The sequence below is a fragment of the Sporothrix brasiliensis genome (genome assembly GCF_000820605.1).
Source record: "Sporothrix brasiliensis 5110 chromosome Unknown Cont15, whole genome shotgun sequence".
NCBI classification, from domain to species: domain Eukaryota; kingdom Fungi; phylum Ascomycota; class Sordariomycetes; order Ophiostomatales; family Ophiostomataceae; genus Sporothrix; species Sporothrix brasiliensis.
Window position 1 is genome coordinate 95,068 of NW_024467134.1, and position 23,333 is coordinate 118,400.

Below are 23,333 nucleotides of genomic sequence, written 5' to 3' on the forward strand. Positions count from 1 at the left end.
GGTATGCAAACAAGCCAATCAAAAGGACATTTGTACACGCTGTAGCTATGCAACTCCATCTCCGCCATATCGACTCATCTCCAGCGGCTCCGTGGACGCCCTCCGCCAACTTTGTGGAATGCCTCCGGCTCGCTTGCGCTCAGTCTTCCCGCCCCATCCGCTTGTCTCGCTCGCTGCGCCGCGCCAGCTCGGCTTCCTGCTCCCGCAACCGCCGCACCGCTTCGTTTCGGTCCATGGTCCGACCCTCGCGCTCGAGCTTGAGCTTGTTCTCGAGGTCGCGCAGCCGCAAAATCCAGCGAGGGTCTGCACCGCCGCCCGCTCCCGACCCTTTGTCCTCGCCCTCGTGGAGCGCCAGTTCGCCCGCCGTCAAGGGCCGCGACGACGCCGATGTCAGCGACAGGTGGGCACCCGACGACGACGACGAGGTGATGGGGCGGGGCACGCCGCTGCGGCTAGACTTGCCGCGGGCGGGCTTGGCGCTGCGGTCGCGGGGCCCAGTGGGGATGGACGGCGAGGGCGATCCGCCGCCGCCGGGGAGGTCGAACATGGTGTCGGCACCGACGCCGCTGCTGCCGCCAATGCCCAGACCCGTGCCGCCATTGCTGCCGTCGCCGTTGCCCGACGACGACGAGCCGTAGACGCGCGCGCGGACATCGTTGGCGGCGCGCAACGTCGTATTTTCGACCTTGAGCTGGCGGTAGGCGTCTTCCAAGCGCAAGAAGCGGCTCTGGAGATCGGGGGTGCCGAAGCTGCTGCTGCTGCTGCCGTTGCTGCCGCCTGGGCCGGCACCCGAAATGGTGTTGCGGACCACAGCTTCCAGCCGGTCCAGCCTCTTGACGCGCTGGTCGAGCGTGCTCTCGAGCGACTGGTACTCGCGCCAGAGATCGCGCTCGACAGCCTTGATGCGGCCCGGGAAGCCGCCGACGACGGCCTCAATGTGCTTGATGGCGGCCATGAGATTGCGGGTGAAGCCCGGCAGCATGGTGGCGACGACCTCGAGGGACGGCAGGGCGCGGCCGTTGATGAGCGAGTTGTCGTGGGCCCAGTCGGTGCCGCAGATGGCGCTGAGCCGCGTCCACAGCAGCAGCAGCAGGTTGTTGCGCTCGGTGAGCTGGTCGCGGAAGGTGGACTCGAGCTGCGACATGCGGCGCTTGTCGAGCGTCTTGGACGACTCGAGCTCGGTGATGCGCGCGTCCTGGGTGGTGACGGTGCGCGTGACGTGCTGGTGCGTCTTCTGGAAGGTATCGAACTGGTGCTTCGTGTTGCGGTGGGCCGCGCGCTCTTTTTCGAGGGCGTCGGCGACCTTGCGCGCCTCGAGGCCGTGCGACTCGAGCAGGGCGTCGCGCTGTTTGATGATGCGGTCTTTTTCCATGAGGTTGCTCTTGGTCGTCTGCAGCTCGCGCACCGAGTTTTCGAGCTCGCGCTGAATCTGCGCGATGCTCTTGAGCAGGCTGGACCGCGTGCCGTTCAAGTCGCCCAGGGCCTCGCGCATGTTGTTCTCGAGCTCCATCAGGCGCTCCTTCCACTCCGTGGCCTCGACCTCGCGCGACGTCAGGCTCTTGCGCAGCTTGCGCGCCTCTTCCTTGTGGCCCGACGCCTCGCGGCTCAGCTCGTTGACAAACTGCTGCATCTCCTTCTTGTCCTTGGTGGCCAGGCTCTCGCTGCGCTCGCGCTCCGTCACAATCTGCGCCTGCAGCTGCTTGACGCGCTCCTGCTCGTCGCGGATCTGCTCCTCGGCCTTGGTGATGCTGACCTCCAGCCGGCTGATGTTGATCTTGTCGCTCTCCTGCTCCTCGCGCAAAAACGCAATCTCGCCCTGGCTGTTCTCTTGCTGCACCAGAAGCCGCTGCGCCTTGTCGTTGGACTCGAGCAGCTTGGCCTCGAGCTCCTCGAGCTCCTTGTTGGCGTCGCCGAGCTCCTGTTCGAGCTGCTGCACGCGGCGCACCTTGTTCTCCGTCTCGTCCTCGAGGCCCACCAGCGCCTCGCTGAGCTTGCGCATCTCGTCTTGCAGCGCGCCAAAGTTTTCCGTCTTCTCGGCCAGCTCGGTCTGCAGCTTCTGGTTTTCGGCGTCGCGCAGGTCGGCCTCCTCCTCGTAGCCGTCGATGGCGTCCTGGGCCTCGGCCCGCAGGTCTTCGAATTCGCCCTGCAGGTTGCTGTGCTTCTGCTCCAGGTCGTTGAGCTCGGCAATCAGCTCGTCGCGCTCCGCCTGCATGGCCATCAGGTCCGTCATGGCCCCCTCGTAGTCCTTTTGCACGCCCAGCGCCACCTCTTCAGCCTCCTGCTTCTGCAGCAGCGTGGCCTCGAGCTCTTGCAGCAGCGTCTGGTTCTCGAGCTTGGCCTCGTTGATCTTGTCGCGCAGCGCGGCGTTGCGGTTCTCGAGGTCTTCGCGGGCGGCGTCCCGGTCGTATTGGTCTTGCTCGTCGGCCGCGCCTGTCGCGGTGCCGCCGACGACCGTGTCGGCTCGCGTGCCGCCGCTGGCTCGCGACCCAGACCGCTCGCGCACGGCCATGCCGATCTGCGACGCCGAGCGGTCCAGCAGGCTGTCGATGGTCGAGGGCGCGGGCCCGCCGCCGCGGCGCTGGGCCATCTTGAGGTCCTCGATTTCCTGGTACAGGCGCTCCTTTTCGCGGTTGCGCGACGTCAGCATGGACGTCTGGGCGCCGACTTCTTTGCGTAGCTCGGCGTTTTCGTGGCGCAGTTGCTCGCCCTCGCGACGGAGCTCTTCGACCAGCGTGTTGCTGCCGGTGGAGGCGCTCGCACCGTCTGTGTCGCCGCCGACGGTATGGGTATGGGCATTGGCGTTGGTGTTGGCGTTGGAGTTGGCCGCCCGCTTGGAAATGTTGTAGATGTTGGTCGTGTGGTGCAGGCTGCGCTCGCCGACACCGTTGCCGCTGGACGAGACGGTCCCCGTGGCCCCCGCACCACCGCTGTGCATCTCCTGCTTCAGCCGGAAGATCTCGTCGCGCAGCTTGCGGTTGTCGTCGTCGGCCTGCTCGCGGCGGGCAGTCTCCTGCTCCAGCAGATCCTTCCACACGTCCTCTTCCTCTTGGCGGCCCAGGGTCTCGCCGGTGGTCTTGTCGGTGCTGCCGGACTGCAGCGACTTGATCATGTCGCCCATGCGGCGCTTCTCGGCTTCTTTGGTAAAGACGTCCTGGCGCAGCTGCTCGATGATAGTGGTAAACTCTTCGACGCGTTCTCTCAGGTACAAGACCTCTTCTTCGCGCTCCTGGTCGGCAGCGGCAGCGGCTTCGGGATCGTCCAGTCCGTTGGAAGAGTTGCCGCTGCGCGAGGTGCCCGGTCTGTTGTTGTTGTTGTTGTTGTCGTCCTCGTCGCGAATCTTCTTTTCCAGCTCCTTGACACGCCGCCGCAATCCCTTGTTGTCGCGCTGCAGGATGGCAATGTTGGTGCGGAACTCGACGTTTTCCTGAATCATCTCCTTGATGCCGTCTTCCGAGAGCTTGTCGAGGCGGTCGCTCAGAAACATGACCTTGAGCTTGAGGTCAAAGTTTTCCTTGGACAGGCGCTCAATGGTGCTGCTCTGTTCCTTGAGCGTCATGTTGCGGCCAGGGCGCGTGCCTGTGGTAATGGGGGTGGCATTGGCCGCGGCCGTCTTGGCGCTGGTGGCTGTCGCCGTCGTGCTGCCGAACTCGGACCGGAAGTCGGACGGCTTGCGCGGCGTCATGAGGCCGTTGCGGGTCTTGTACTCGCGAGCCAGCGACTCGGGCACCTGGATGTCCATGACGCGGCGGGTGAGGACAGTGTCGGTAGGCGGGGCGAGGGTCGCCTTATTAGGCCGCGGCGTGCGCAGTAGCTCTTCGGTGTTGTGGCGGCCGTCGTGGCCGTCGTCTTCCAACGTCTCGCTGCCACCGCCAAGGGCCGACGAGGCCACACTGCCCATGCTGACGGCCCGCGACAAGAGGTCGCTGGCATTGCGGCGACTACCGACTGGGATGGCGCCACCCGACTGCAGCGCATAGTCGGCGCCGAGACCAACGGTGACGTCGCTGTCGACATCGTCGTGGGCGTTGCCACCGTCTTCTCGCGCATCGCGAGCGTCGTGAGCATCGTGGGTATCTGGGTTGGTGATAAATGACGAGGCAGATGAGCGCTGGCTGGCGTTGCGACTTCGCAGGAAACGTGGACGCTTGCCGTAGCGTAGGGCCAGGCCGTTGCTGCCGCCGCCGCTGCCGGTGGACTCGTTGAGGTTGAGGGATCGTCGTTGGCTGTCGTCCCTTGGTGTGGTTTGCTGTTGCTGTTGCTGTTGCTGTTGTGCGTTGGGTGGCCAGAGCAGGGAGTCTTCGTCTTGTGCAGAGGACGGTTGTATCTGGGTCTGAGGTTCGCCGGCATCCGGTGGCAGAGAGCCGGGTGCTGGTGCGACCGCTGGTTGTTGCCGTTTCCTGGGCGAGTCAAAGAGATATGTGTCGTCGGGCCCGTCTTGGGTGATGGTGGGAAGCGGCGAGAGGGGCGCGACAAAGCTGGATTCGACGCCGGGCAGGGAGTCGTTCATCATGCGATACTGAGCGTCGTGGAACGAGTCCGAGGCCTTGTCGCCGTCGAGGCCCAGGCCGGTGCGGTCCAGGAAACTCGTGTGGGCAAAGGAGGGCCCGTCGGAGACTGCTCCTGTAGTTGCATCTGCATTGCCTGCATGTGCATTTATGCTGTCGGTGGCCGCGTCCAGCCCAGTCGGCGTGTCTTGTATCGAGCCGCCCGTTGTGTCGGCCATGTCGTCACCCGTGTCGTGCGCGACCCCTGAGCTGTCTTCCAGCGAGTGCAGCGACGTGGGCAGTGGCTGGACAGCAGCCAAGGGCGGCGGCGGCGGCGTTGTTGAGCGGTCGGCCGATGCTGTCGCCATATGGTTCTGGTTCTTGGAGGTCAATGCTTCGTGGAGCGAGTCGTCGAATGCGCCGGCGCCGGCGCTCTCGTCGGCGTGCGCATCGTGCGACGCCATTGGCGGCACGTTTTCCACGTCCATGCGAGGTGTCTGCCTGTGACGTTGGTTGTTCTTGTTGATTTTTGCTGGTGGTGATCTTATCAGTTACGATGTGGCGATGTCTGTTTTGTTTCTCGTCTGGGTGCCGTCGTCGGGAGATGCTCGTGGGATCGCGCGAATGTCTCGTCGACGCGTGTTTGGAGGTTTAGCGAAAGTGGGAGAGTCGGTCGTTAGAAAGCGAGAGGTTTGATCAGAGAAAAAGGGCCAGAGTTGGGATCGGCTTGGAGCCGTTGCAAAGAGTCGAGCTGTTTCTGCTCTCTCTGCTTTCCTTCCTCGTTTACTTGTCTCGTGGTGGCCTCGTCTTGTCGGGTCTCCACGGTCCCTTGTTAGGTCGCACCTGCCTCCTGACGGGTGCAGTTTTTCCTGCAAGGGGCCCCATGACGGAAGGGACGCGCTCGAGCCTCCTTCCGCTGTTGCGGTGGGGCGCGATAAAGGCTAGAGCTCGACTGGGAGGACTGGGAGCCGCTAGCGCAACGCCTGTAACATGGGCGTTTGGGCGCAAGACAGGCCTAAGTGGTGTGGATGTCCGCTGAAATACGCTAGAGGATGAAACCTAGCAGGCGCTTCGTACACAATAAGTTGCAGCGAGCAACTGGACTCCAGCGTTGCCATGGCAGCACACGTGGCACTGTAAAGGAAAGAAAACAGCACATAGGCGTAGAGGGTCAGCCCCCTGTAGAAGGAAGACCTAATGGGAAGGCGGTGGAACGAATGCAAGGGATGCACGACATGCTCCCTACGTCGCATTCCGTTGCACCACCATAGGGGCTTAAGGCGGACGATGCAACGCAAAGCACTGTTCTGATACCATATGAGCATACTTATGGACAAGATCGCCGACTCCCAATCTCACCTCCTCGCCCTCGGAACGGCACCCAGATGCACGACATCCTTCCTACGGCCCAGAGATGACAGTCGAAATTGGTCGCCGTCGACGAGACTGGCCTTGTCCATAGCTCTGCAGCCACGGATCATCATCTCCAGAGCAATTGAAGGCCACGATGCGTCACAGTCTGGCGGGATGCCGATGACCGACGTGTGGTCTTCGACTCACAGTTCCATCAGTCTCTACCTCCCGTCCGCCTAGGTCGCGCAGTGTGGTGATTGACGATGCAGGCCCACACCAATGGCTTGCAGACGACCGCCGAAGAGCCTTCCAGTTTACGCGGTGTCGTCACCTACTCCCAGTTGCTAACCTTGTGGAAATAGATTCGGAAGTCTGAATCGAAACATTGTCGAATGATGCCCTGATGTCGACGTCTCGTCAAGAAACCTTGGCATATCCATTGCCGCTGCGACGCCCCGACAAGCGACTCCAACATACCGGGCCTCACTGCACTTGTCTTCACTGGGGGCATCGTGTATTCATTTTGCGCTTGCCCATATCGTCTTCTTGCAGAGGGCTCATGTCTAGGAGAGGTCCGTGGATCTTGTTCCTAATGTCCGCGGTCATGAGGAAGAGCTACATACGTCGTACACACCGTACTGCGGCAATCGCCAACAGCAGACATACTCCCAAGCGCCATTTGCCTATGGTCGGTCTTCGTAGATGGTCCTAATAACAGCGTCCATTATCGGCCTTGCGGGAGAAGCACATTCAAAAATGGCACAATAGAATCCCAGACATGCTTCGTAATGATGCGATCCTGGGTGTCGAGGTGGCCTCTTGGCCGTCGTGTCCCGCGTGGATGCTTCTACTAGACAGGAGAGAATCTGCACCGACGAGACATCGTTGTAAGACAGCTCTACCGCAAGCGTGCCACTCAGCGCACTGGAAGCATGTCGTGGAGTCCGTCAAGCAGAGGTGTTGTAAGAGGAGAGTTTCAATTGCAGTCTAGTCACGTGCCCATTACTTTCTGACATACGTAACAATCAATGTCTCTCTGCGCTGCGTAAGCCCCTGGTCCGGTTACTCCTCCCCGTTGCTTCTCCCGTTTTGGTGCCTTGTGCCTGTCCCGGTCTTTGTATCGTGTCTCAAAATAGCATCATTCAGTCATCCAAACCCGCCCAGAAAAAGGCAGAAGAAAGGAAGCTCAAAGGTACGTCTGTAGAACCAGAGAGAAAAACGTCTCCTCACCAGCAGCGTTTTAAACTCACACTTGTGCTGCGTGCTGCGATCGATCATCCTCGCTGCCTTCTTTAGGTGTGTTTCTCAGCTCTCGCCGAGATGCCCAGATTTCCAGATTCTAGCGCATGGCGCCGCTTGAGGGCTGACTTGCTCAGAAGCCAATGAAACTGATCGAGACCAAGGTGATGGAGGTAATGTGGGTCCGTCTGCAGAGTTTAGCTCTCGCATGCTCAAAGCGATCGCGACTGGAACAGCCGATCGTTGTCTTAGGCTGTCGACATGGTTCTGGGAGGTCCATTTCCTTTCAGATTCTCCCTCGCTTTCGCAAGTGATCGGCGAGACCGCTCTCTCAGCCTCTTCCTGTTTTCCAGATGTGCCAGGAGCCAGGCTCCCAGGCCAGGTACAGTGAAGAGTGGCACAGAGACGACACCTAAATGGGAGTAATGTCTTGGCAACTAACTGTGTCGTCCGCACAGGCCTGCAGCGGCCTTCATAGCAGGTATCCAGCGCGGAATGCCCTGAGGGTGCCAATTGACGTCATCGCCGGCCGGACCAGCTTGCGCGATCGACCAAGATCAAGCATCGACGAAGCTCTACGGGGCATTACGGAGTATACTTCTCGCTCGACAATTGAGGAGAGGCAGCCAGTAGTCGCGCGGGGCTCTGATGTAATGCTTCCCCTCGGGCCCCTCTCTTTTCCTCAGCTCCGACTTGTCTTTGCCTTGGTCTCGTCTCTCGTCTCATGTCTCGTCTCTTGTCTTGGCCCATCTCATTCTTAGAGCTGCCTTGTCAGCTCGCCTGCTTGTCCTCCAATGCTGTCATTAGCGTCGCCAAGTGGGCAACCATAGAAGAGCCATGAGATGTATAAAAGAAGGCCGTTCCTGGCCCCCTGAGTAGAACAAATTCCCTCCATCTTCCATCTCTCCATCGACTTCATCTTCTCTTCATCCAACTCCATCTTCTACTACCGCAAACTTTTACACCTTCACCAACTTTACCTCCCACATTCACAATGGACGCTCTCAAGAACCTGGCTAGCGGTGGCTCCGGTGCCGCCAACAACGCTGGTGGTGCTGGTGGTGCTGCTGGCGGCGCTGGTGGTGCCGCCGGTGGCGCTGGTGGTGCCGCTGGCAAGCAGGACTACGGCGACAAGGCCTTTGACTTTGTCTCTAAGAAGTCTGGCCACCAGGTCAACCCCGAGACCAGCGAGAAGATCACCGACGGTGCCCGCGGTGCCTTTGAGAAGGTGACTGGGTAGGTCATCCCTCATTGAACTGTCACATCACAAACACGAACAACATGAACACTGCTAACACACACACAGCAAGAAGGTCAACCCCAAGATCTCCAACTAAGGGAATGTAGTCTGACGCACCGTCAGCTCTGCTCCTGTCGACAATAAGACTTTAAGACTACTGCCAAACCAAATACAAATACTACTATAATACCCATGAACTCGAACAACATGACATATGCCAAGCGTAGCATGTGGCAGTTGTGTAAGATGTAACGATATAACGATGTAAATATGCAACTTAGATCATAACTGAAAAATGGGCGACCGTATTGTGTGGCACGTAGTCAAAATGGCTACCCAAAGCAAAAAGTGATATCAACCGAGAAAACGCCAGGTCATAAAACCATACAACTCTTTGTTCCCCGTTTCCCAAGACGACCGCCTTTTCCCCGTCTGTTACCCTCTTACCCTACACATCATCGGCAAACACCTGGTACGCCATGACCATGATCCAGAACAAGAAAATGGCGCCCACCAGGCCAAACGCAAACGCCGCCTGCCACGACTGGCAGATGCTCTTTTGCTGCATCCACGCCAGCGTGCTGGTCGACAGGCCAATGGGGTTTTGGTTGAACACGCTGAGGTTGCAGTTGGTCGCCACGCCGGCGCCGCTGTCGCCAAACAGCTCAATCGACAGCACGACCAGCGCGACCACCCAGAGCACAAACATCATGAAGGCGCCAATCATGACAATGGACGGCAGGAGGCGGCGCTGGAAGATGAGGCCCAGGACGGCGAGGACAAAGGTCACGCCCAGGGACGCGACGGTCAAAATGTAGGCAAAGTACCAGGGGACGTGCAGGACAAGGCGCTGCTGGGTCTGGACGAGCGTGGCAAAGATGCCGATCCAGGTGCAGGCGGCGGCGAGCATGATGACGATCCAGAAGTTGAGCTGCACGGCGGGCCAGCGGTACTTGTGGATGCGGGTGGCGTGGCGGTGGCCGCGGGCGGCGTGGTAGTCGTAGCGCCGCTCGACGTCGATGGACTCGGACATTGTGGTGGTGGAAGCCATGGCGAGCGAAGGCGGGCCACGAGTCGACGAGCGGAGCCCGGAGTTTGCGCGCGGAGCGAGGAGACAAATGGGTGAGGGGAGGAGGAGTCGTTGACGGAAGCTGGTGAGGTTTTCGTGTCGAGGAAGCGAGTGTGGACGAGGGTCGAGAGCGACGACAATCGCAGAGAGATCAGAGGCGGAGGGGCAGCAGACAGCGCTGCGTCAACACAACAGACAAAGAAGCCGTCGTGTCCTGGCTACAACAGCCTGGTGCGACAACAAGTGCTTCCCCGCTGCCGATGTCGACAATCAACAATCGACAGTCGGCCGACTTGTCCAGCTATTGGTCGTCGTCGCCGCCGTCGTAGTCGTCGTCGCCGTCACAATCGCACTACAATCCTAGTTGCCACTCGTCGGGGTTGGGCCGCGATGCAGCGATTGAGAGGGTGTCGTGGCAGTTGAGCAACGGCCGCAATCGTGATTGGAATTGTCGCAAACTTGAGAATTGGCGAGGGTGAGGAATGCCAAAAAAGTATTCTGTACGGGGAAGCAAGACACACGGCAAAGACACGAAAGAAAATACTCGAAAAAGAACGTCCTGCCCACATGCCTTGCCAGCCCACGCCAGGCGAGCAGGGGGTTGGTTTTCCGGCCTTGGACTTTTAATGTGGGAAACGGCCTCACATGGTTGATGCACAGCAACCGTACACAGTACTGTGACGACGTTGCTCTGCTGGCAGGCCCACTTATGGGGCTCTAAACCAATCATCATGAGTAGTTGGGACAAGCTGTGACCAAAACAGGACTAGCGCTGCTGCGACCCGCAACTTACAGCGGACTCAACAGTGCTTCACAGCGCCAGGTTGGTGCTCAGGTGCTGTCGACAGAGTGGCTGGCAGAACATCTCAATGTCAACAAACGTCACCACAACAGACTCGGCACAACTACGCAGCAATCATTCGCCCGCCAATCATACTACAGCAACAGCAAACAGGACACTCTCGATGATTATCTGATTGCTTTGTACTCCGTATCTTACATATGCTCCGCAGCGTCGTATTTCGTGCAGATTGACTTCACTTTTGTATCGTACAATTACATTTTCTTTTGTTTCCTCACCGTATGCCCTAGGTCTTCAAGTCGCCCACCCACCCCAACAGTTCCCGCTTCTCGTCCAACACGCGCGCATACTCGAGCAACAGCCGCAGCACGTACACCTGCATGTCCTCTCTGCGCAGCACACGGTCTGCCCATGCCTTGCCGGCGGACGCAATCGCTTCTGCCATCCGGTCGCCCTTTTCACCCTTTTCACCCTTTCCACCGCCGCCCCCCAGGAAAAAGTCGACAATGCCATACCAGTCGCCGTACCGGTTGTCCATGGGCACAAAGTGCTTCCACGCGACGAGCCGGGCGTCGTGCCATTCCTTCCAGACGGTGGCCTTGACGGGCAAACTGGAGCTCTTGAGGAACGCGAGATACCGCCCGCTGAAGCTGTTGCCGTCAATGTCGGGCAGCAACTTGCGGTGGAACTGCTCAGGAAGGGACACACTGTCCACGGCAGAAAAGTAGTCGTCGACGTACGAGCAGGTCTTGTCGTCGGTGGCGCCGCCATTGTTGCTACCATCGGTATTCGTTTCGGCCTTCGCCCCACCGTCACACATCAGGTCAACAAAGCCACAGTCGGACCACGACGACACCCACGTGCCCAGCCCGCCTTCCTTCTGTACTTGCAAATTGTAGGATGCGGCGGGCAACACCATGTTGGGTGCCTTGTGCTCTGGATCCGACTCTGCATGGGCCACCAAACTGCCGTTGTTCATGGCGACGAACCGGTGCCGGTGAAAGCCCTTCCAGTTTTCCGCCCGGTTGTGCCCACCCGTGGCCACGCCCCGCCAAATGGCACCATTCGTCTTATTCGACCACGGCCGGTCTGCTGTGCCCCCGCTACCACCCCCAAACCGCGCCTCGTTGCTCCAGTACATGGGTGCCGGCAGCAAAATGTCGCTGTTGACTGAGAGTTTGCTGCCGCCGAAAATGGGCAGCAGCGTGTCCGTGGTGGAAATCGAGAGCGGCTCGATAAAGATGCCGTTGAGCCCCGCCAGGTCGGGCTGGTGGCACACGTCGCTCGACAGCGAGCTGTTGGCCACAAACCCGCGGTACATGTGTGGATTGGTATAGGTGTCGGTGATGTCTGGTCGGCCATGGTTCGTCGTGGGCGGTGCCGTCTGTGTCTGGCGCGCCATCGACTGGGGCGCACAGCCGCGCCGCACCAGTTCCCAGTACGGCCCCGTTGTCGTCCACCGTTTGTGATTGCTGTTGGCGACGCTGTTGCTGTTGCCATTGTCGTCATGGCCCTCGGCCAACGGTAACGACTGAAACGTCTCCTGCACGTCCTCGGGCCGCGGGAACCCCTGGGTCCGCTCGGCCTCCACCACATAGTTCTGCATCGCCTCCCACGCCACCACCACCCGCGGCTCGTCCATTGCGTTGAGCGCAATGTCCATGTCCGGCAGCTCCGACTCGATGGTCTTCAGCAGGTCCAGCCAGATTTGGGTCCAGAACCAGTCGCTCGTTGTCGTGACCCGCCCGCGCCGCACGTGGATCGTCATCTCAAAGTCGCGCGCTTCGCGCTGCAGTGGCTTCGGCGGCAGCGCCCAGAACGGGTGCAGGTCGTGGTAAATTTGGTCCCAAAACGACTCCACAAAGACGACATTACGCTCTCTGGCGAAGCGGTGCCACCGGTCGAACCCGGGCGGCGGGTGCCGTCCACGGCGCTTGCGGTACGCGGCGGCCGCATCCTCCAGGGTATGCGTCTCCTGTGCGAGCAGGCTGCGGAACTGCTTGTCGGCCTCGGCGACGAGTCGCTCGATGGGGTGTTGTGTCGGTGGGGGCGGAGGGGACGGTGGCGTTGCTTTCTGGTCAGTAGCAGCCACGGGAATGGGCATCGGCATCAACATTGGCTGGACGTTTGCATTGGCTGCCGGTGTGTGGTATTGCTGGCGGTGCTTTTGGTGTAGCTGGGCGACCGTGGCTGCCGTGGCCATCTGGAGTTTGGTCGGCAGCGAGAAGCAGTATGCCAGCAGCACCAGAATGCTGGCCGGCACGACGTAGCGAGCGACCAACGACGGCCGCCGCGAGGCCAGCACAGTGATCAGCATGGTGGTCGTCGGCTACGAGGTGACGATGTCAGCAGTCATGTCGTGGACGTAGTCGTAAGCGTACATGTAGATGTGGAGCTCTTGAGGCTCACGAACCCGGAACCTTGAACCTTAACGTTCAAACCTATCCTCGACCTCTCCAGTATCTCGACGCAGAGGCACAGCCGGCAGTGCTATGGGTCTTGGCCGAGACTGCTGGCAACGTGGGCGGGCAGCAAGGGTAGCAAGGGTAGGGGGATATTTCTCCGGAGTCGTCCATGAAGTGACGGGGGCAGTCGATCTCTGGCAATCGCGGCACGTCGATATTGGGATATTGAATTGTTTGGCAGTGGCTATAGATCGGGACGACTGGGTTAATTTGGCTGAATGGGCCACGGCAAAACAAGACGGGAGGGAGGCGACAGTTCAGGATCGCCACAGACTGCTGTGAGCGCGTAGGACAACAAACATGCAGGCAGCCTAATGGGACACGAGAGACGACGGAGAAGAGGGGTTGTGTTGCTTGACGATTATGACGTGCCCGATTCGGAAAGTACGTCCCGTCGTGATGCTTGGCAGGAAGGAGCGGCTTATGCCGACCATCTTGCCCACCACAGTGCACAAAGCCTGTCTTTATTGAGTATACCTTTCACTACCATTGAGGTTTTACGAAATGACTTATAGTATTTTATTATCTTTCATGTTGTCGATGAAATTTGTCGTCATTTAAATCCCTATCTTTTTACAACAGGTTTTTTTTTTCGGTTTTTAAAAAAAAATTTAATTGTCGTCCAAGTAACCTTGACCAATTAACGAAAGAGAAAAAAAGAAAAAGAAAAAAACAAAGAATTACCTATGCAATCAACACACGGCCACAAAATTGTGTCAAATATATTACAAGTCACATTTACAAACACTGGTCAAAAATAATAGAAACAACAATAAACAGCTATTCGTCTAACTCGCCGTCCATATCTGTCCTACGTCGGACACTGTCGGACATTTTTCTGCAACGCTCAACAACTCTCAAATTGCTCCGACGAACGATGCACTAACTCGGGGCAAACACACTCCCTCGCCAACTCTACCGATCATGTGAATTCGTCAGACGACGCTCTCGGCTGCTTTTCTCCCACTGTATGACTCTGTCGCGTCCGTAAGCCGAAGACATAGGCCGCGACTAAATACGTCGACATCGGCGGCATCCGCCGCATCGATCAAATCACCTAGATCATGTAAGCTGTAGAGCCAGCTGTTCGTGTTCCCATCGGCACACTTGGCCGCCTCCCACTCGGCAGCGGACCTGGCCTGCCAGAGTCCGTAGCGGGCCGTGAACGGTAGACTGCCCGTCGCGGGACTCCACCCGTGCTGCAGTGTGTGGTAAATGGCTTCAATCGCTGTCGCTATGGTCCACATGCGGCGGATGCTCTCGGCCACGATCCAGGCATGCCACGCACTGATGTGATCGCGGCGGTCGTTATTGTCGTGGTCGAGGTCGTCGACGACAGAGACGACGGGAGTCAGGAGACGCACCGCCACCGCCCCTTGCTGCTGCACCGCCTCAAGGAGCTGCCCCGACCAGCGGGCGAGTGTCGACCGGCGCAGGTCGGCGCGATGGCGTGAACGCGCGTTGCCGTCAAACAGACCAATGGCTTGGTAGACGACGAGGGCATGGACGCGGCCGAGCTGGGTAAGGAGGCCGGTGATGCTGGCATCCGTAGCCTCGCCGCTTGTTGCTACCAACTGGCTGGCCTGCGCATCGACTGCGTCCAGCACCATCTCCGTCGTTGCCTCGGTGCGGTGGATATAGCTCGACATGGCCAGGAACGCAACCTGCACACAGGCGGGTGTGTTATCGTTGTCGTTGTTGTCGTCACCATACACGTTTGGATGAATAAACGGACAACGTCCCGTGGCGACCCATGTCCGCAACCAGGTGCGGATACCGGCGATCTGCAGGCGCAAGAAGGCAGTGCTCGTACTGGAGACATGGTGATGTAGATGCACACGGTGGTCGATGGTCCACGTGGTGGGTGAGAGGAACCACGATGCATTTGGTGGCCACAGTTGGGCATGCGATGGCGCAATGAGGGCAGTACTTTGGGACGGAATCCATGGCGCCGGCGGTGGTAGCGGTTGAGACAGGCCTACCTGTAGGTCAAAACTTTTGGGGGTTTCCAGCAGCCAGGAGAAGGGGGAAAATGCGGACGTGGGGTCGATGGTATCGCTCGTAGAGGCTGTATGGTCGAGAAGGGCGAGTTCTAGACTGGCAGCATTCGGCACGGCCGGCATGGCATCGTCGACGCTGCCCAGGAAGAGGCCATCAAACAAACCATTGGAGTTCGTACTGTTGACTGTCGAGAGAGGCACGTCTGTCTCTGCCTCCTGCTCCAGAGCGACGTAACTGCTGGGCTTTGCTGGTGGATAGGAGCATGTCATTTGCCGGTCGAGGCACCGACGACACGCCGGCTGTGCCTTGTCGCACTTGCGTTTAGCGCGGGCACACGCTGAGCACGCCGGTGCCTTGGGCAGCGCGAACATGGTTTGGGAATGCTGTGTACGGGGATTGTGTTTGATGAAGGTCGATTGATGGTGGAAGCGCGAAGAGGCAAGGAGGACGTTCTGTCAGCTGGCGGACGTAAGACGGTCGACGCATGCGGGCGCTAAGCCTTTTCGGAACGTCCCCGCAAAAGTCTCCGACGTCCCGTGTAAGTCGCAGTTTACAAAGGAGCCTAGCCAACCACAATGGCCAGGAACGCCGTTACGACACATCGAACTGCGACAGAATACGGGGGATTTCTGAACCGGCGAGAGTCGTGGATGGAACAGCAACGAATATGATGACAAAGTGTCCGATCGAGTTTGCCCGGTTCTCTTCTGGTTTCGTTTGACGGCTGCTCTTCGAATGTCCCATGGCAACTATAAGAGGTGACCTCTCCCGTATATGTTTCCATTCGAAGAGAACAATCAACTCGACACGAAAGTAGTTCTCTATACAAAAGCAAGACAAACAGGCTTCATACTCCATCACCTTCCTCATCATCTTCTGCTACCATCCGCCTCAATATGGACGGCGTCGTCATCCCCGAGACCGACTTTACAAAAGTCATCCGCCGCGACACGTACGCAGCCATCCACCCGACACGTCTTGAGCTCAGCCAGGACGGCCGTACGGTTGTCGTGGTCGGCAGCGGCAACAACATCGGTAAAGCCATTGCCTCGGCTTTTGGTGACGCTCATGCAGCGACGGTCATTCTTGTCGGGAGACGACAGGCTGTACTCGAGGCTGCTGCCCGCGAACTGGAGGACGCCGCCAAGTCCGCCAAGTCCCCAACCCACTTCCACGCCGGGGCCGTCGACGTGACTGACGACGCCACCGTGGATGACTTCTGGGCCCAGCTGGCGGCCGACGGCGTGCACGTCGATGTGCTTGTGCAGTGTTCCGGCACATTTGGGCAGCCCAAGCCGCTGCTGGAGCTGGGCCTGAAGGCAGCACACACCGGCAAAGGTGCTGTAGGTGTACCCACTCTCGATGACATGATGGCCGCCAACTTCCGGGGCCCCATGAACATGGCTCTGCACTTTGGCAAGCAGTCCAGCGGCGGCGACGACAGCAAGCAGAAGTACTTTGTCTACGTCTCCACCAACGCCGTCAACATGGCCGACCACAACTGGCTGGGCCTGCGCCCGGACTACATTTTGAGCAAGAGCACCGCCACCTATGCGTTCTCACTGCTCGCCGACGGCGTGTCCCCCGACACCTTCCAGGTCCTGTCATTCCACCCGGGTATGCTTTACAGCGACGCCTGGCCCCCGCTGGGATTCACCAAGGACATGCTGCCCTTTGACGAGATGGAGCTGCCAGCGCACTTTGCCGTTTGGGCCGCTTCCCAGGAGGCCCGGTTTCTGCATGGACGCTACGTCTATGCGACCTGGGACGTGGACGAGCTGGTGTCATCGGCCGAGCTGCGGGCGCGTCTCGAAGGGGACCACAACTACCTGCGGCCAGGCATTGTGGGCCTGACCAACGGCGGACACCGTGTGTAGTGGCGACGAGACATATACAGAATATACAAGATCTATTCGATAAATCGCAAAGACTATGTAGAACATGATTCTGCTTTACCATATCCCTGGCTTACACCATCATTATACGGGGTATAAATTACATTTGGGACTTAAAATCCACAAATATTTCTCGACAGCGAATGTGAACAAGGAGTGCAGCTCAGAGCTTAAGATCACTGTCCACAGCGTTGCACCAATACCTACGCACATAAGACGGTGTGGTGCATTGGTGTGGTGCAGTGTTTGTAGAAAGCTTGAAACGAATTCGAATTTCCACTTCGATACTGGCAACCAAAATGGGAGAAACCAGAAGAAGGAATGGACTCACTCCATTGAGTGAGGCGTGGATATGCCATCACTGCGCCGTTGTGACGGGTTAGGACAGTATTAGACAATATTTGAAACGGAGCTGTATTCTGGCGGGCGGAACTGGGTAGAGCATTCGTGTTCCAAAAGAGTCAACAAAGCAATACTATTTATGGTCGGGCCGAGGGAGATTTTACTCGCACTTCCACGGCTGTCGTCGCAATTTAATGTCAAGTATTTTATCTATCTATAATAAGCGCTGCTTCTACATGATACAGACCAAATAATCCCGGCTTTGAACCGCCTCTCGAAAAAAAAAATTGAAACGAGGTGAAAAAGACTTGAAGAGCAAGACGATAAGAAAAAAGTAAGAGAAAGGAGAAAGGAGAAAAAGAAAAAGAAAAAGAAAAAAAAGACAACATCGGACAAAAACAATTACAACGTACGAAAAAATAAGAACACATAAAACCGAACTAGAAAAAAGAAATATGAAACGAAAAGGCCAAGTCCACACAAATCATCTTTTTAAGCACGTATGACACCAAAAAAACCCGTCAACCTTATTCCCTGTGCGAATGATCCGAAGACCTACTAAAAGTGCTCAGTGAAGTATATGTTCTTCTTCGTGTGAAGCTCATACCCCCCTTTCACCTTTTTCCACTTGGACGCTGAGGTGTCCTGCTTTCGATTGCGGGTGTCAACATAGTACAACCCACGCCCCATAAAATGTTTTTGAATTGTTACGGGGATTCTCCGCCGGTCGTCCGATACAGTAGACTGCGCTCTAGCAGCAGCCGTCCCTGCATCGCTTCTGCTGGAGGCCACGATACTGGGACCTCCGGGAACTTGGTTGTCCACATGTGCCTCAGACCACCGCGAGGGGCCGGCATGACTCTTTTCATGGGTTGCCTGCACATATACGGGCATCTGGGGGTGTGTACTGGTGGCGTCGGTATGCCCACCAAGGGAGGCGTCAAGCTGGGACATATCGTGGAGTAAGATTGATTCGCTGTCATCGTCGTCATCGTTACCGTCATTGCCGTCGTCCCTGCCTTCGCTTTCGTTTCTCTCGCTTCCGTCGTCACCCCCACTGTGGTCGCCACTGACATTTTCATCAACCATGCCGGTGGAGTCGGCTGGGAGATAGGATTCGGCCCGGTCCGTCGCGTACTCAGTACTCGGCGGAAAATAGCCGGTGCCGGTGTCATAAGACTGCGGACCGCCATCGGGAATATCAGGGGTGTAGAGTACGCCGCTGCCGCTGGGGTGCCTGTGTCCATATCTTGACCCTCCTTTTGTCAATGTATTGAGAGGAGGGTAATCGTAGTCGATTTGGTTATCGCCCAAGATGGACAGCTTGGCCAAACACCAGAGAGCGAGTTTGACGGTTAATTTTCCCCGTCCATGTGCGCTCCAAGGAATAATAGCGTATTCCGGGTCTGCCAATGCCCAGGTCATTGGGTCATCGTCGATAAAGGACATAGTTGCTTCTGCGGATATTGTTGACGTATCTGCATTGTCGATGTAGTCGATTGTCGTACTGGTTGCAGCCCGAGGATGCATCCCAGCAGTGCGAGTGCTTTCGATATAAAGACGACGAATGCGTAGCACAACGAGGTCTTCATCAGTGATGATGAACCCGTACCGAGACCTGACCGCTCTTTGGTAGTTTAAGACCTGGGTAAGCACTTTACTCCACTCATTGCGATCATCTGCATCGCCATATAGCATGTCTGGGCGGAATTTGGCAGAGAGTTTTGTATCACCCATCACGTAGTTTTTTTGGGATACGTTATCGACGCAAGACCAATCAGGCTTAAAACCAGGTGTTTTGTATCGACTTCCCGGGCCGTAGTACATTGGAGAACTTTGTGATGACGAGGACGATGTACTGTGAAGACAGTGGTTCACTGTCGGCATAATGAAGCGGTGCAGGGTCACTTGAAGTGTGTCTTCATTGCATATTGTCGTATCAAAAGGTAATGCGTCATGCTTCAGGGGTCCGTCGTACCGTCTTCCCAAACGCGTCGAAAAGATGGCAGTTAGATTTTCGTATGTAAAGTCGGCCCATTCAACCCAGTCATCAGGGGCCACGCCCTCCGAAACTGTATTTGTGCCGCGAGGTATACCACTCGTGTCGAGTATGGGGTTTTCCTTGGTGAGCGCCTGGAGACGGGTGAGCATGGTGATGGATGCGGTGCGTTGTGCTGTAGATTGTACTCGGGGACTGAGACTGAGAGCGACGAGAGGAGAGAGCAGCAACTGTCGAGACACACGTTTTAATTCGATGACGAGGAACGCATCTTACCCAGGTGAGAATATGAACATGTCGCTCGCGGCCTCCTTATAGACCCGTCCGAAGGCATGGCGGTGACGACGGTCCCTCGACATTCGGCTTCGGATGGGCTCGATAAAAAGAGCCAACGTCGACTGCCTGTCGTTATTGCGCAACTGCTTTGTGCCATTTTGAGATCGAAGACGGCGAATTTAGGCACGCCCTCTTGATATTCTTTCTTGGGCCAAAATAGAAGCGGGATGATGGAAAGAGTAGCAGAGAAGTAAGAGTGAAAGCGTGAAAGAAGGTGAGGGTCGCAAGTTTATTTACGTTGCATACCGTACATACTCACGCGTGCCAGGAGTCGGCGCCCCAAAGTACATCTGATTGGCTGCAATGTGATTGTGGGGCCAAACTCACTACACATAAATACATGGCACAAACGTCGTTGTTTACGAAATGACACCGAGCACCTCAGCTCCTACAACACGCGCCTCAATCTCCCCCTCTACTTCGAACACGTTCTCCCGGCGCCTCAACCATTACCCAAAGACGACATGTTGCCACACGAACAGATTCCCGTTCGGCCAAAGAACGTTGCCGTCCGTCCTACCGAGTAAGCCTCTTTGTCCTTCGGTCCCCAACGGTCTCCCTCTCGTTTCATCGCACCGTCTCTTTCCCTCATCACCTCCTCTCCACCCGGACCATGCACCCCTTCCTTTTGTTGTTGGTAACATTCTGGTTCTAATTTAGGCTCAAAGTCAAAACAAACCGCTTAAACGGCGGTTCCACGATCCGAAAAACCCTCTCGGTAGACCAGAAATACGGCGTCAGTGGTACATGCAGGTGCCATTTTTAGACAACACCCCCATGACCGACGACAAGCCGTTGAGCTTCACCGTGGCCGACCTCAAGACTCCAAAGCTGCGCCGATGCACATTTGACGTGGACACGATTGACTGGAGACGGGCCAGACTCCTTGGCGCTGGCTTGGATGGCTGTGTGTGGCGTGTTTTCTTTGGCGACAGGGGGCCGTACGCGCTGAAATTGGTGCGTGCTATTTCTTTTCTACGGGCAGTGTGTCGTCTTTTTTGTTCTTCGGATCGTCGTTCCTAATATCTACCTCGAATAGTTCTGGGATGCTGGCGTGACCTACGACATATCCTGGTATTGGGCTGCGCAGCGGGAGTGTCAAAATGCAGCGCTGCTCCAGATGCTGCGCGCATCTCTTGATTGGGAAGGCCAGGGAGGCCAACGAGTCCAGGGAGTCCAGGGAGTCCAGGGAGCCCAGGCAGTCCAGGCAGTCCAGGCAGCACAGGGAAAAAAGGGCGAAGAGGGCGAAGAGGGCGATCAGGGTGACCAGGGCGACCAGGGAGAACAGGGCGAACAGGGCGAACAGGGCGAACAGAATAAGCAAGAGAACCTCCCAGGCACTGTACTCGTGCATGCGAACCCCCAAACTCTTGAAGACGCTTTGAGCAACTTGATGGCCTTTTCCCTTGAAGCAAAGCAGCGCAACCAAACCAACGAAACCTCACAAAGCGTACCGCCGTCCCAGGTCCAGCATCAAGTCCAGTCCCAAACCAGTGAGGTCATCCGCTTGGGACGAGACTCGATGCCGCGTTTTGCGCAGTGCCACGGCTGGCTGCGCGTCGATGGAATTGCACTCGTTAGGCGCATGCCTTTGGGTGTTTTCCCGGCGGTCCAGGTCGTCGACAAGCATAAGCGTTACGTGCAGGATCTGCAGGAGTTCAAGGACTGGAAGGTCCAGGTCGGCCTGGCCGACGCGGCAGACGAGTTGGAGCTGCACTACGCCATTGTGTACGAGTATGTGGAAAGCGGAGGGATGGATAGAGAGAGGGCGAGGGTGAGGCACAGCAAAACTTGGCAAGGACAACAACAGGCCAAGGCCAAGGCCGAGGCCGAGGCCAAAGAGGCGCTTGCGGTTGGTGTCGAGACGCGGAACCAACGGGCACAACGTGAGGCATTGGCAGCTCGGCAAAAAGAACAAAAAGAGAAGCAACGACAAGAGCGACTAAAAGAGGACCAACAGCAAGAACACGACCGGGTGGCAGCCGTGGCGCGATTCTTGCACTTGGTCGGAATCTCCTTTTGTCCCCAGTCGCTGGAATGCAACTGGAAAAATGGCGTGCTCATCGACCACTCGGATATTATTAGCCCGCGCAGCTACGGCTGGGCACAGATGTGGTACAGGATCAGATCGGTAGAGAAACTGCTGGCGGAATAGGGTGACAGTGTGTGCAAAGCAAGTTCATATTTTGCGCTGGTCTCGACGCTGTGTGACTCGACTTGTGTTTTTGGTTTCTTCTGTGTCCCCTTTTTTCTCCTTCCTTTTCATGGTTTCGCTTTCCTTCCCCTTCCCCTTTTCATTTACCCTGTTTATTGAACCCCGTTTGTGGACTACCCATCCAGAGGCTGGAACTGGATACGGCATTCGTGTTCCTACAAAAGTTAGTACGCACAAAACAAACGTCACGTTTAGACTGAGCAGAAACTTACCCGCATCTCTCGGCAGCTGTCGTCACACAACACCTCGTAACGGCTCGTGATGCCCGGCGAGATCGCGTCGAAGCCGTCCGTCGGCACGGTCCGGTACCGCCGGTACACCGACGACGCCAGCGTGGTCATCTCGGCCATGGCCAGGTGCATGCCTATGCACATGCGGCCGCCGCTGGAGAAGGCCCAGAACCAACGGTGCATTTCCGTCGTGTCAGACGATGCGTCCATCCACCGATCGGGGTTGAACACAGACGGGTCTTTGAAGACGGCCGGGTTCCGCTGCAGCACAAATGGCGAGATGGACACGGCCGTGTTGGCAGGCACCGTGTACCCGTCGATGGTCGTCGTGGCCCTGGACAGCCGCGGCTCCGAGCCGGGCAGCGGCGGGAACAGCCGCAGCGTCTCCTTGATGACGGCATCGAGGTAGGGCAGCTTGTCGGCAGCGTGGGCGCGGGTGATGCCGTGCTCGTTGACGTCGGTGGCATCGACGGAGCGCGCCTCTGCAATCAGCTTTTCCTGGAACGCGCGGTTCTCCGGCCGCGACAGCAGCCACACCGAAAACATGAGCGTGTCGCTTGTCGTGTCGATGCCGGCCAGCAAGTGGTCCGCACACTCGGCGGCAATGTCCGCGTCGTCCAGGCCGCTGCCGGCCGACGTCTTCTTCGCTGACACGTGGTGCTTCCACAGCTTGGCAATCACGCTCGGCTCACGGTCTAGTTCGTCCTGCGTCTTGTCAGCGGCATGGTCGGCAAACACTTCGACGGCATGCCGTGCGTAGTCGCGGATGCCCGTGTACGTCGTGGGCTTCTGCATGGGATACAAAAACCGCTCGGCCAAGCAGCCCAGAAGGCCCGTCTGCGCGTAGACGGCCGCAATGAAATCGGGCATGTGCACCGAGAACCACGACAGCTTGCGCCGCGCCTTGTCGACAATGTCGTTGATGAGGGCCTGGTGGACCGCGGATCCCGTCAGACAGGCCGTGCCGCCCGCGTCGCCGTACAGGAACTGCGTGATGGCGTCGAGCGAAAAGTAGTGCAGCGACGCAAAGACGTCGCTCGTACGCCCAGCGCTCGCCTCGATCAGGTCCACGTAGTGTTGCGCCTTGGTCTCCACCAGCGCCGCGATCGCCCCCTTGAGCATCGTCGACTTGGCGTACGCATTGGCCACCATCTTCTTGCGCGACGCGTGGTCCCGCGCGGGGCCCATCGTGAACATGTTCTTGCGGCCGTACACTTCAAACATGCGGTAAAACGACGTTCGCTCAAACCCGCTGCCCGCGCCGTAGATGGTCCGCATCGCCGCCAGGCTGCTAAACGACACCTCGTTGGGACCCACACGCACGACGGGGCCGTACTGTGTGTGCAGCCGGTACAGCTTGCGCGTGCGGGCGCCGGACCAGTCGTCGTATGCGAGCCGCCAGCTTGTTAGGGCGTAGAGCTTGGGGCCTGGGATGCGAGCAAGCGGACTGGAAAAGACGGAGTAGATGGCCTGCACGGCAAAAATAGCGACGACGGCTGCCGTCGCCAGAACAGCCAGAGGCAAACCCATTGTGTCAGGAGGGTGAATGGCCGTGATGTAAGCAAAATTATAAACGAGGAAATAAATAGCCGTGATGTAAGCAAAATTATAAACGAGGAAATAAATAACAGACAGTGAGGTGAATTAGTGTCAATGTGGATAT

The 23,333-nt window shown here is 57.7% G+C and overlaps 9 protein-coding genes across 9 annotated transcripts; 3 read left to right on the top strand and 6 right to left on the bottom strand.

The window, feature by feature from the left end:
• Nucleotides 1-139: 139 nt before the first annotated feature.
• Nucleotides 140-4,972, bottom strand: SPBR_05486 (anucleate primary sterigmata protein B; the record flags this gene model as incomplete). Its single annotated transcript, XM_040763750.1, has 1 exon — nucleotides 140-4,972. The coding sequence occupies one exon, from the start codon at nucleotides 4,970-4,972 to the stop codon at nucleotides 140-142; it is 4,833 nt and encodes a 1,610-aa protein (XP_040621843.1).
• A 3,098-nt stretch (nucleotides 4,973-8,070) lies between these two features.
• On the top strand, nucleotides 8,071-8,413 carry SPBR_06278 (uncharacterized protein; the record flags this gene model as incomplete). Its single annotated transcript, XM_040764540.1, has 2 exons — nucleotides 8,071-8,312; nucleotides 8,383-8,413. 2 exons carry the CDS (start codon nucleotides 8,071-8,073, stop codon nucleotides 8,411-8,413), a joined length of 273 nt encoding a protein of 90 aa, XP_040621844.1.
• Nucleotides 8,414-8,764: 351 nt separating this feature from the next.
• SPBR_06216 (uncharacterized protein) lies at nucleotides 8,765-9,349 on the bottom strand (the record flags this gene model as incomplete). The annotated part of the gene is made up of 1 exon (XM_040764478.1): nucleotides 8,765-9,349. The coding sequence occupies one exon, from the start codon at nucleotides 9,347-9,349 to the stop codon at nucleotides 8,765-8,767; it is 585 nt and encodes a 194-aa protein (XP_040621845.1).
• A 1,124-nt stretch (nucleotides 9,350-10,473) lies between these two features.
• SPBR_05714 (uncharacterized protein) lies at nucleotides 10,474-12,504 on the bottom strand (the record flags this gene model as incomplete). The annotated part of the gene is made up of 1 exon (XM_040763977.1): nucleotides 10,474-12,504. One exon carries the CDS (start codon nucleotides 12,502-12,504, stop codon nucleotides 10,474-10,476), a length of 2,031 nt encoding a protein of 676 aa, XP_040621846.1.
• A 1,083-nt stretch (nucleotides 12,505-13,587) lies between these two features.
• On the bottom strand, nucleotides 13,588-15,024 carry SPBR_05913 (uncharacterized protein; the record flags this gene model as incomplete). Its single annotated transcript, XM_040764176.1, has 1 exon — nucleotides 13,588-15,024. One exon carries the CDS (start codon nucleotides 15,022-15,024, stop codon nucleotides 13,588-13,590), a length of 1,437 nt encoding a protein of 478 aa, XP_040621847.1.
• A 525-nt stretch (nucleotides 15,025-15,549) lies between these two features.
• SPBR_06085 (uncharacterized protein) lies at nucleotides 15,550-16,530 on the top strand (the record flags this gene model as incomplete). Its single annotated transcript, XM_040764347.1, has 1 exon — nucleotides 15,550-16,530. One exon carries the CDS (start codon nucleotides 15,550-15,552, stop codon nucleotides 16,528-16,530), a length of 981 nt encoding a protein of 326 aa, XP_040621848.1.
• Nucleotides 16,531-17,448: 918 nt separating this feature from the next.
• On the bottom strand, nucleotides 17,449-19,041 carry SPBR_09204 (uncharacterized protein; the record flags this gene model as incomplete). The annotated part of the gene is made up of 2 exons (XM_040767330.1): nucleotides 17,449-18,118; nucleotides 18,869-19,041. 2 exons carry the CDS (start codon nucleotides 19,039-19,041, stop codon nucleotides 17,449-17,451), a joined length of 843 nt encoding a protein of 280 aa, XP_040621849.1.
• Nucleotides 19,042-20,002: 961 nt separating this feature from the next.
• SPBR_05928 (uncharacterized protein) lies at nucleotides 20,003-21,380 on the top strand (the record flags this gene model as incomplete). The annotated part of the gene is made up of 2 exons (XM_040764191.1): nucleotides 20,003-20,182; nucleotides 20,265-21,380. 2 exons carry the CDS (start codon nucleotides 20,003-20,005, stop codon nucleotides 21,378-21,380), a joined length of 1,296 nt encoding a protein of 431 aa, XP_040621850.1.
• Nucleotides 21,381-21,553: 173 nt separating this feature from the next.
• On the bottom strand, nucleotides 21,554-23,200 carry SPBR_05833 (benzoate 4-monooxygenase cytochrome P450; the record flags this gene model as incomplete). The annotated part of the gene is made up of 2 exons (XM_040764096.1): nucleotides 21,554-21,595; nucleotides 21,653-23,200. 2 exons carry the CDS (start codon nucleotides 23,198-23,200, stop codon nucleotides 21,554-21,556), a joined length of 1,590 nt encoding a protein of 529 aa, XP_040621851.1.
• Between the last annotated feature and the right edge of the window lie 133 nt (nucleotides 23,201-23,333).